This window comes from Arachis ipaensis, chromosome B01 (assembly GCF_000816755.2).
Source record: "Arachis ipaensis cultivar K30076 chromosome B01, Araip1.1, whole genome shotgun sequence".
NCBI classification, from domain to species: Eukaryota; Viridiplantae; Streptophyta; class Magnoliopsida; order Fabales; family Fabaceae; genus Arachis; species Arachis ipaensis.
This window is the reverse complement of record NC_029785.2, coordinates 22,164,155-22,175,398: the sequence shown is the minus strand read 5'-3', so window position 1 is coordinate 22,175,398 and position 11,244 is coordinate 22,164,155. Positions and strand designations below refer to the sequence as shown.

General features: G+C 37.1%; 1 protein-coding gene across 1 annotated transcript; it reads left to right on the top strand.

Moving 5' to 3' along the window:
* Window positions 7,443–8,213, top strand: LOC107617181 (protein STRUBBELIG-RECEPTOR FAMILY 1-like). The gene is made up of 5 exons (XM_021108470.1): window positions 7,443–7,477; window positions 7,559–7,630; window positions 7,716–7,781; window positions 7,895–7,960; window positions 8,093–8,213. Coding segments are annotated over exons 1-5 (327 nt in total). The 5' UTR covers window positions 7,443–7,475.

Genomic DNA, 11,244 nt, shown 5'->3' with positions numbered 1-11,244 from the left:
GAAGAGGGAGCACAAGGTTGTAACCCGTTGCGGGTGTCAGGCAGAGATGAGGATAAAGCGGAAAGCCGATAGCACCAGTTGGTATGTGTGTCGTTTTGTGGCTGAGCATAACCACAAACTTCTCCCAGCAAAGTTTGTGTCATACCTGCCAGCATACAGAAAAATATCATATGTTGATGTAGCCCACATGAAAAGTTTGAGGCAAGTTGGGATTTCGATTCCAAAAATTTATGAGTCTATGCTGTCCAGCAGGGGGGTTTAACCTAGTTCCGTTCACAAAGAGAGATATGTATAATGTGGCTAGGCGGCAACGTGCAATGCATTGCGGCGATGTGAATGCCGCATTACGGTTTTTCAATTCTTGTGCAAGGGCAGATGAGAACATGTATTGGCGATACCAGGTTAGGGACGAGCAACAAATGTGTGATCTATTTTGGAACGATGGGTGTTAGTCAGGATGATTACAAAATTTTTAGAGATGTTTTGGCATTTGATGCGACGTATGGGCGAAACAAGTACAATTTGCCGGTGATTGTATTTTTCAAGGTGAACCACCCTAACCAAACATGTGTCTTCGGCGCAGCCATGGTGTCTTCTGAAACACAAGTGTCATATGTGTGGCAGTTGGGAAAGTTTTTGGAGTGAATGGGAGGGAAAGCGCCTAAGGTAGTCATCACTGATGGGCATAGAGCAATGCGGCTTGCCATTCAAGAAGTTTTTCTAGAAGCTCATCACAGGCTATGTGCATGGCACCTACTGAAAAATGCAACCGTGAATGTGTGCAATCCTCACTTCACAACTCTATTTAGAAATTGCATGCTTGCTGATGTTGAGGTTGAGGAGTTTGAGAGGCAATGGGAGGCAATGATGGATGAGTGTGGGGTGTGGGAAGTAGAATGGGTAAAGGATTTATATGGTAAGAAGATGTCATGGGCAACCGTGTACATACACAGATGCTTTTATGCTGGCCTCAGGACAACATCTCGATGTGAGTCATTGCATACGAAGATGGGGAGGTTTGTGGAAAGGCGATACAGAATCTTGGAGTTTATGATGAACTTCCAACGGTATGTTGATTTCTTGAGGGATAATGAGGAGGAGCTTGAGTTTAGGTCGTTGTATGGGAGCCCGGTGCTTTAAACTCAGTTTCCAGAGCTAGAGAAGTCAGGGCCAGTGAACTTCACAAAGAAAATATTTCTGCATTTTAGAGATGCGTTGAAAAGAAGTGTTCAGATTACTATTGTAGAGTGCAATAAATTGGATGATCGGCCAGTTTATGTGACACAGAAGTATCGTATGCCACAATTCAGGTGGACTGTTGCCCACCATTTTCGAGAGGATTCCTTTTTTTGTAGTTGTCTGAGGTTGGAGTCATTTGGACTACCTTGTGTTCACATACTTGCGGTCTTGGTGCAGTTGGACATAGATTTGTCTTCCAAAAAGCATGGTTTTGCAACGCTGGTTGAAGACGGCCAAAGTTGATCTGGAGGGGTCTTCCACCATGAACGAAGAGGGTGATGTGAATGCAGTATATAAGGTCCAAGTGGGTGCTTTCCTGCAGCATTGCAAGCGGTTGGCAAGAGTTGCGTGTATGCGAGAGAATGATTTCAAGAGTTATTTGGAGAAGATAGTTGAGGAAACGACTTCTTGGAAATGAAGAATGGTCTTAGGACTGTTGGTAGGTGCAGTGTTGATGGTGCTGAAGAAGGAGTGCGGGATCCCATTGTGGTTCGGACTAAGGGAATTGGGCATGCTCAAGAGCCTTTCGGTTGTCGCGGAAGAAAGAGGCGCAAGTGCAACACCTATGGAAAAGTTGGTCATCACCGTACTCGTTGCTCGAGCGGTCCACCAAGCCAGCCGACATGTAGCCAAGACCCCGCAGAAGATATCATACCCCACAATGAATCACAGAGCCATGTCCTAGTACGTACGATTGAATGACCTTGCTATTTGGAAAAGTTTGTGTTGAAGTTGTGCTATATGGATGTCAAATTATTTTTTGGCCAAATTATGTGCGTTGTCCTATGTTTAGTGATGGATGACGAACTATAGATGGGTGAACCTGTGGTATTTCTATCGATTAAGAAATCAGTTGTATAATTAAATAACTTTGTGGCACTCACCATATGGCTTAAACAAAGCTGCATTTAGAGTTTTGGTTTGAATCGGCAAATCCCTCTTTATTAATTAATAGACTCGTGGGTCCGTTAGTTAATTAAATGAGAATGATTCATATCATATGCATGACTAATGTTGACATAAAGTGAGGAATTTGATGTTAATTTGCATGTGTTTCGTAAGTGGTTAGCAACGAAAACCAAAGCCAGAGAGGTAGCAAGACGGTGCATGTCAGTGCAACCCATTTGAACAATGCTTAAAGTCCAGCAGGAAGATTTCATGTTGTTGGGGTTTACACCGTAGTGGTATGTTTGTCTAGTAATTAGTTAAATTGGCATGTGTATTGATCCATATGTTAGTGGTTATGGTAAGTTATGTACTGATGCCAAGGAGGCGGTGGACTTGATGTTGTAAGTTAGTGATGTGACTTAAATTACATTGCTCGGACTTGTGGGGATGTACTGAAAGTGTGGACTGTGGTTATTATGTAAAGAACTTCATCTCTGTTCTCCTGACTGTGTTCCTTTTCTTGAAAAAATATCTCATGTTTGTGTATCATTTATACAGCCATTGTTTTGCTTCAACAGATTTAAGGAGACAAAGGAATAGTTTTCTATGTATTGATTATTACTTTAATCTTCTCACCATTGAGCAAAATAGTTGACCAGAAATTGTTTCTTTCCAAAACAGCTTCGATGAATACCCCGCAATATAACATTTACATTCTCATAATGTGTTATGTTCTTCATGTTATCTGCTTAATGCATTATGTTGTTGCTGATGTGTTTAGTTTATGACTAGAGAGTTGATTAGTGAAAGACAACTGAAACCATGAAAATTTCTTACTAAATTAAGTCTCCAAAAGACTATAAGTAAATAAAGGAAGAAATGAGATTATCAACTTTTTATTTAATTAGAAAAAATTTTCATTGCTAATCTAGGAACACATAACCATCGACAAAGGTAATCATAAAATACATATGTTAATTTGATATCCATCAAAGCGACCTAGATTAGTTTGATAAAACAACAAAAATAGACAGTCTATTGGGTAGATTTGTCGAACTAGCACAATTTCTGGTGTTAGATAACAAAATAGAATTGATAACTAAAAAAATGCATTTGCGTTAAAAAAAAGTCTCATTATTATAACTCCAATATATAATTAGATGCAGTGTTATAAAACACAGGTAATTGTTCCACACCTGGGTTGGATTACATGGGTTCCCTAAGTACTGCAACTAAAATTAGGCCACCCACTAGACACATGTGTGGCCATGTTTTAGTTGTAACCAAAAAGCCATACATTATTTTTATATACCAACTTAAAATGAACTACACTAAGTTCAGTTTGTGCATGCTTACATCCTACTACATATTTAACAAAATGCAACAGCAACATGTTCTGACAATATAGATGGTGACAAGTGACTGAATCACAAAAGTGGAGCATCAATATCGGTTCAAATGCAGCAACACAGACTAGAATGTATTAGATGTCGTCCTTGTTCATGGACTCCTTGTCATTGCAAGATGTGATTACTCTCCAAACAACTTCAGCCTTGCTATCAATGAACCCATGGTGCTGGTTCACATCCGATTGAACAATGTGTAAGGCGGCCCTCATGCGCACGTGCTCGTTGTTCTCCTATAACAATTCCAACAAACATCGTGTTTACTAAAACAATAGTAGTGTATTCATGTTGCCTTAAATCACTTGGCAATTATGTTAACGAGGCAGTTCGGAACCAGCAAGGGCTAACAAAATTACTAAGCTCAGGAGGAGTTGGGTTGACGTACCATGTGGCGGAATATTTTTGTAGAAAAGCCCCTATTGTATTGTAGCCAGGATAAACACCACAGTGCAGATTCGGCACTACATAAAATTTGGTTAGAATTCAAAAGGTGATCACACTATTTACATCAGGCAGAAATGAAAAGGTCATTTTAAAGATAGCGAGTAGGAGCAACCTCTCCAGGTCTTTGGGTAGACCTTCTGGGTAGATGTAGTGTCCCCAGTTGGTAAGGTTAGGGGATGTGTGGCGGAAGTTAATGATGTTCCTGCTATGGACAAACATCTTCCCCAATGCATGACACTACAAAAAATAGGAAGAAACAAGTGAAAGGGTTAATGGCCTCCGGCAGGAATGAAACGAGTGGTTACTCGGAAACATGCGTGGACGGAATATAGCTCACGATCTTATTCATGTTGGATTCCCTTCGCACAATGCTCTCTGGAGACCTGTTGACATCCAGCATATAAATTTTTGATACCTTAACGTCCATAATATACCAGGCGTCTCTGGCTTCCCAAATTGGCACAAACACCTGTCGCAGATAAGCAATGAAGGAAGTATAGCAGTTCATCATTGGTGGTTAGCTACCAATAATGGCCTTTTTTCCCTACTGTTGATGAAATCAATATTGTAATAAACTACACGCTTACATGTTCCAGGTTGTTAGTTTGAGGCATCCAGCATCCTTCGTAACTATTCTGCAGTTGTGAGATTGGGGTATCGGCAAGCACACCAGTGGCAAAGTCACACGGAAAGTACCAAATCCTTGGTGCCTTGTTTCTCATGGCTTTCAGTGATGCAATCATGGATGATGTATTGATGAGCTATACCAAAGTAAGAAAAATCAGCATTAATGACCCCAGTAATTTTCTGATCTACAAAGTGTGTGTCGTGTTATTATGTTAGGTATGCATGTGTTCCGACATATGTGCAACAAGTAGTAGTACTCACACTACAAGAAAGTTTTAGAATAGCGACCGATTTTGTGACCAATCAAAATATTTTAGGAAAAGAAAAAGTCGGTTGCTAAATCGGTCGCTAAATTTCAATTAGCGACTGATTTAGTGACTACCCACTCTTGGTCGCTAAAATCAGTCGCTATTTTTTAATTTAGCGACCGAATTAGCAACCAAAACAAAAAAAATGCTTTTAGGGTCCGTTGGTGACTAAATCGGTCGCTTTTTAATTTAGCAACCGATTTTGTGACCAATATAAAAACAAGCTTAATAAATGTTGGTTGCTAAATCAGTCGCTAAGAAGTTGGTCACTAAATCGGTTGCTAAGTGTTAAAATAGCAACTAATTTAGCAACCAACTTTAAAATGCTGCTTTTAAAGTAGCTGGTCGCTAATGTAGCGGTCACTAAATCGGTTGCTAAGGGATAATATAGCAACCGATTTTAGCGACCGACTATAAAATCATTGGATTAGAGCAATTGGTCAATAAATCGGTCACTATTGTAATTCTTAGCAACCGAATTTGCAACCACTACAAAATTTGTTATAAATTAATTGGTTGCTAAATCGATCACTATTTTTTTTTGACTAATCAATAAATTAAATAACTTAAATTTCAAAATAAATTAAAAGAATACATAACTTTTAAACCCTAATCCTAATTTACACTGAGCTTTCTCCTCACACAGTGTCCCTCTTGCCGCCTCCCTCACTCTCCAGCAAGTCCTGATCGGCGCTGTTCTTGTCAGTGCCATTCTCGTCGATGCTATCTCGCCTCCTCGAGTCTTCATCATCATCTGCCCCCTCTTCGCATTTTTCATCTGCTCGTTCATCCATTGTCGCAGATCGTCGCATCCCCATCCAGATCTGCCGTTTCTCGCATCACGTCGTTCTTTTCTCAACGCCGCCTCCTGTAGTAACTTCTTCTCCGGTATCAACAGCAGTCTTCCAGTTAAGCAGATTTTCTCCTTCAGTCAAGGTACTTCATCTTTGTATCTCTGATTTTGATTTCTCACTATAATTCTAGAGAATTTTTCACTATTTTGATTTGGTTTTATCTATTAGGATATTAATTAAGCGTCTCTAATCTGCTGTTGCTTATTTATTTCTCAGTCTTTTTGTCTATTATGTGCTTTAATTTCAAATTATTAGCTTTGTCGCAGATCGTTGCATCGCCGTCCAGATCCACCGTCCGAATCCGCAGTTTCTCATCATCAAGAATGTGTGTTCTGGACTCCAGCTTCCAGTTCTAATAAACAAAATTGAAATTTCTTTTCTTAATTCATGTACAGATTGTTATCTGAAATGAAGAAAACTCTTACTAAATAACTTTTTGTTTAAATTTAGGCTGTTAGGCTCTTGGTTCCTCCGGCAAGATTTGAAGCTTCAAAACTTAAGGTAGTTTTATTGGAGGATTAGATAAACAAATATGCAAGTTTTATTCCGAGAACCTACATTCTATCGCATTGCGACTTCACAGCTAATCTAACTTTAACAGTCTCCAATGTGATCAATCTTGAGTAGGTTTGTGTTGTGTCCTTGCTTTCACATAGCATAGAAATTATAGTGCTTGGTAGTATATATTTTGAACAAAAATATTGGTTCTCTTAACTAATTCATATTATGTATCTGCCATCCCCCTTTTTCTTTCTTGTGTGGCAGTTGAGAGGGTGGTATGAAAAGGATGACGTTGTAGCTGAATGGAAGAAAGTGCAAAATGAGATGTGCTTACATGTTCATTGCTTTGTCAGTGGTCCCAATCCCTTCCTGGATTTGGCTGCATAATTCAGATATCACATATTTTCCAAGGAAATGCCTTTGGTATGTTTCCATTAAACTTATATTAAAAAGAGAATTCTAATTAAATAGACAAGTAGTGAATTCTATAGGAGTATTTTGTTTCTTGAAGATCATATCTATATCCTTTTGTACTATTTTTGATTGATTGAGTTGCATGTGACTGTGATCAAAATTTGGTATATGTCTTGCCTGAAATTTGTTGCAATTTTTGGATGGATAGACAACTTGGAAGCATGAATTTGAGTGGACAGCTTGGAAGTAATTTGGATTTTCTATCCATAATAAAAATGTAAGTTTTGTATACTTCAAATTCGATGTTACCTTACTGAGTTAACATTTAAGTTTTGAACTCCTCCTATTTTGCATGAAAACCTAATGAAGTTTTCTATTCCTCAATTGGCAGGGATATTAGCAGCAACAGCATTGGAGGGACCATTCCATCCACTCTGCCATCTACTCTGAAGAGATTGTATGTTATCTTTGTCATCTATAAACTTGTGACTTGTTTTGTTGTATCATTAAACAAGTTTCTATTTCCTCTTTTCTTTTCATCTTTTCAACTTAGATCTCTTTTGGATAATAAGTTAAATGGAAGCATTCCAGATGCCTTATCCATTTTAACTCAACTAACAGAATTGTGAGTTTATAGCATATCTGATCTCAAGAGTTAGATTTTATCTTTTTTTTTCTGCATAATCTGTTTCTTCAATATGAATGGCAATTTGCTGCTGCCCTTTGGTCATTAAACAATAACCATCTAACTAGACAAATCTCAGATGTTTCTATAATTCACCAGTTTGACAAATATGTAAGAAAATTATGTAAAATCAGATTGATATTTCGGTGTTTTTACCATATCCGGTTTCATAATAATCCCTTAATGCTGCAGGAATCTGTCAGGTAACAACTTGAGTGGTCAGCTACCTCCCTCGATTGCGAATTTATCAACTCTTACTACATTGTGAGTATAATTTCTTACAACTAAGTGATTCTACTTGACCTTGCTAAATCAATGTTGTTCTTATTCATTTATTTATTTCTTGAAGACACTTGCAGAACAATCAACTTGGTGGAACCCTTTTTGTTTTGGAAGACCTCCCTCTTCAGAATCTGTATGTATTTTAGAACTCATGCAACATACATATAACTCCTACCTATATCTAGCAACAATGCTTAGGAAGTTTAATGTGAGTTTTAGTTAAACCATGAGTTTAATATGGTGTAGGAATATAGAGAACAATCTATTCTCTGGGCCGATTCCTCCAAAGTTGTTGACTATTCCTGAATTCAGGTTAGTTATAGTTTGAACTTGATTTTCTTTTTTGTGCTAACTTCTAGCTTTCTTTTTAGCCAATCTGCCTTTTCTCTTTCTAATATAAAACTTGCTTAATACAAGTTAATTATAGTTGCATTTACTTTGCAGAAAAGATGGGAATCCCTTTAATACTACTATTATTCCCTCACCTCCAGCTGTAGCTCCTCCACCTGCAGCTCCTCTAGCTACTAGTATTCCCTTTAGTACATTGCAGTATGATTGGATTTAATTTACATACATTTTTATTAAGGTAAAATCTTTTATACGATTATATAATCATGTATTTACTATTATCACATAATTTTATAAGAAAAAGTATTTTATTGAACCTTTTAACAATTTAAACATCTTATAAATTTAAGCAGTAATAGTGTATAACTTTTACTGAGTACATCTATTGCATTATTAGGCTAATAAAGATGTTACAATTTGGCTTTAATTAAAGGGGGACAATTTTTAGTATCAGCTTGTTTTTACAAATTAAAATTATGAGATTGAAGCATAATTAGCTGCTTTAGTTGGCTCATTTTTGAAGGGCTAGGTGTCCTTGCATCTCAGATTGGCCTAGAACCTAAGGAACAAAAGCTAATATTTAGAGGAAAAGAGAAGGAGGATGAAGAATGCTTGCACATATAGGGAGTGAAAGACATGTCTAAGGTCATATTGTTAAAGGATTCAGCCAGCAGAGAGAGGAAACTTCAGGAGATGTAGAGAAGGCAAGAAGATATAATAATCCCAAAGGCAATTGAATCAGTATCCAATGTCAGAACACAAGTTGACAATCTCCAAGAGCAGTGGAAAAATCAAAGGGACAAAACTAGTGCAGAAATTGTTGAAGCATACTGATTGTTCATGAATAGAGCAGAGTTATGTTATTCATGAATTATTTTTACCTTTAGTTTAGATTGTGGATCATAAATTTGATGTATTTAGGAATTTTCAATATTTTATATTCTATGTAGACATTGTGAATGTTTTTGGTACTTATTTGAAATTTTATTTAAAAAATTGATTTATGTTTTATTCTTTTTATATTTTATGAAAATATAATTATATATGAAATTAAGTTTTAATAGTGGTAAATGTGAAATTAGTAAAAATCTATAATTGTAAGATTAGGAATAGTGACCGCTTTAGCGACCAATTTAGTTTTTTAGTTCAGAAATTAGCGACTAATTTAGCTACCGATTTTAGATTTTCAAATTAGGCATCGGCGACCGATTTAGCAACCGATTTCATCAGCGACTGATTTCGTGACCGAAAAGTTGGTCGCCATTTAGCGACCGATTTACTCAGCGACCGATTTAGCGACAAAAAATTTGGTCACCATTTAGCGACCGATTATGTTAGCGATGGATACTCTTTGGTGAGGGGTTTAGTGGCCTTGTTCAAAAATCGGTCGCTCTGTTAGCGACCGAAATTGGTTACTATTTTCTAATTAGCGACCACCAGAATCGGTCGCTAAATCGATCGCTATTCCAGTAATTTCTTGTAGTGTCACATCTGGGTGGAGTGTGTGTGTGTGTGGAGGGGGGGCAACAAGATGAATACCCCCCTGACGATCTTGAAACCACCAAGCTCGAACAATACCTCCCTGCAGGTGAAGTTGGAAATGTTCAAATCGTAAGCTTAAATATCATCTATCAGTAAAAACAATTGAATTCTCAGAAAATGTAGCACTGGAAACTATGAAAAGAAATTCGCTAAAAAAATCATGCACTGATCGTTGATGTTTGACCAGAGGAAAAAACTTGAGACAATCCAAACCCATTACATAACCAGAAAAACCACGAATAAATCAGCAATTCACAAATCCGGGACTTCATGGAATGTTTCTTAACCGATGAAAGACCTAGCCGAAACCGGATCAACCGATTCAATAATTCAATACCAAATAATCAATTCTATTCAACTTTGTTATGTTTATTTCTAACAAGCTCAGATGCCAGCCAATAATTAAATTCACCATAATAACCGTAGAAATTTTGGCAATACAGGAAAATCAAGAATTCAGCTGTTGTACAAGTCAGAAACCAATTTAAGACGCATTCAATGACCAATAACAAAAAAATAGCAAATCAAGTGACCGCATGCAGCAAGGCAAACCAACTCAACATTTTACTTGTACTGTAACATTTATTTGTAATCATCGACAACAAAACTCGCAACAGTGAGAAAGTAAATTGCGCAAGGGATAAAAATGGATAAACAAATTGTCAATGTTCTAACAAAAATAGTAATAGGGAAGTAATATGTATCAATGTTCTAACCAAAATAGTAAAACCATCACATACAGCCACACAGCAACGCACCACTATCCAAAAAATCAGATGATAGAAAAGTACAAAACACAAAACCAGAAGTTGTCAAACTAAAGTTCTAATTTATAACGACACCTTGAACCAAATGCTAAAATAGACACAGCATATTCTTAACAAAGAGCAACCAAGGTTTTGGAAGATTAAGAAGGATTATCAAGGATTCATGACAAATAACTTTTGAATAGTAGGAAAATAAAGCAATTACGTAATATGAATAGCAACATCAAGAATGATGCCAATGGTACTCAATTTTTTAGGAAAATGGAAATCTCTATGATGTTAAACACATTCGATCAAGAAATATGAAAGTTTCGGTAGGCCGCAACAAGATAATGAGAATCGAGAGAGAGGAAGGTGACGGTGGTTCCTTTTTCTTCTAATTCCCCAAACGTTGACATTTAACGCTGCAAAGTAAAAACCAGCTAGAGCCTGGTTTGGGCCAATTGACCAGTTCTTGGCCGGTTCAACAATTCTGCAACGGTTTTTTTATTCAACAATTTTGTTTTGTGCAAGATTTTACTCTTTCTTTGATGTATTAGGGATTTTCAGCATCAACTTTTCGGGTACACAATGAGCCAAGAATGTTATTATCAGACTCATTCCACTGGTGCAAAAGTGGCCCACACTAGCCCAATTAAAAAAGACCAAAAAACATCTTTAAAGTAGGCCAATTTGCCAAAAAAAAAAATCGATTTCACTAATAAGTTACATTAGGTTCATATTTTTATTCATTCGAAATGTGGTTGGGAATTTTGTTGTGCTTACCCTGACCCCTGTAAAATTTTAGTGGGCTTATTTTGGCCCATTTCTTGATTAATGATTTTTAATAAAGAAGATGGTTGCCATGTATCCACGTTACTTGAATTTTGTTTCCCCTTGTAAGGGCCATCCTTTTTTGTTGCCCATTTTGTGTGGTTCATCGAAAAATGAAAAAGGGGT

What these genes read in the sequence shown, in the direction of transcription:
- LOC107617181 (XM_021108470.1), top strand. An exon ending in TTATCAACTCTTACTACATT is followed by an intron (nt 7,631 to 7,715) that starts GTGAGTATAATT and finishes TATTTCTTGAAG; the next exon opens with ACACTTGCAGAACAATCAAC. An exon ending in TTGACTATTCCTGAATTCAG is followed by an intron (nt 7,961 to 8,092) that starts GTTAGTTATAGT and finishes TTTACTTTGCAG; the next exon opens with AAAAGATGGGAATCCCTTTA.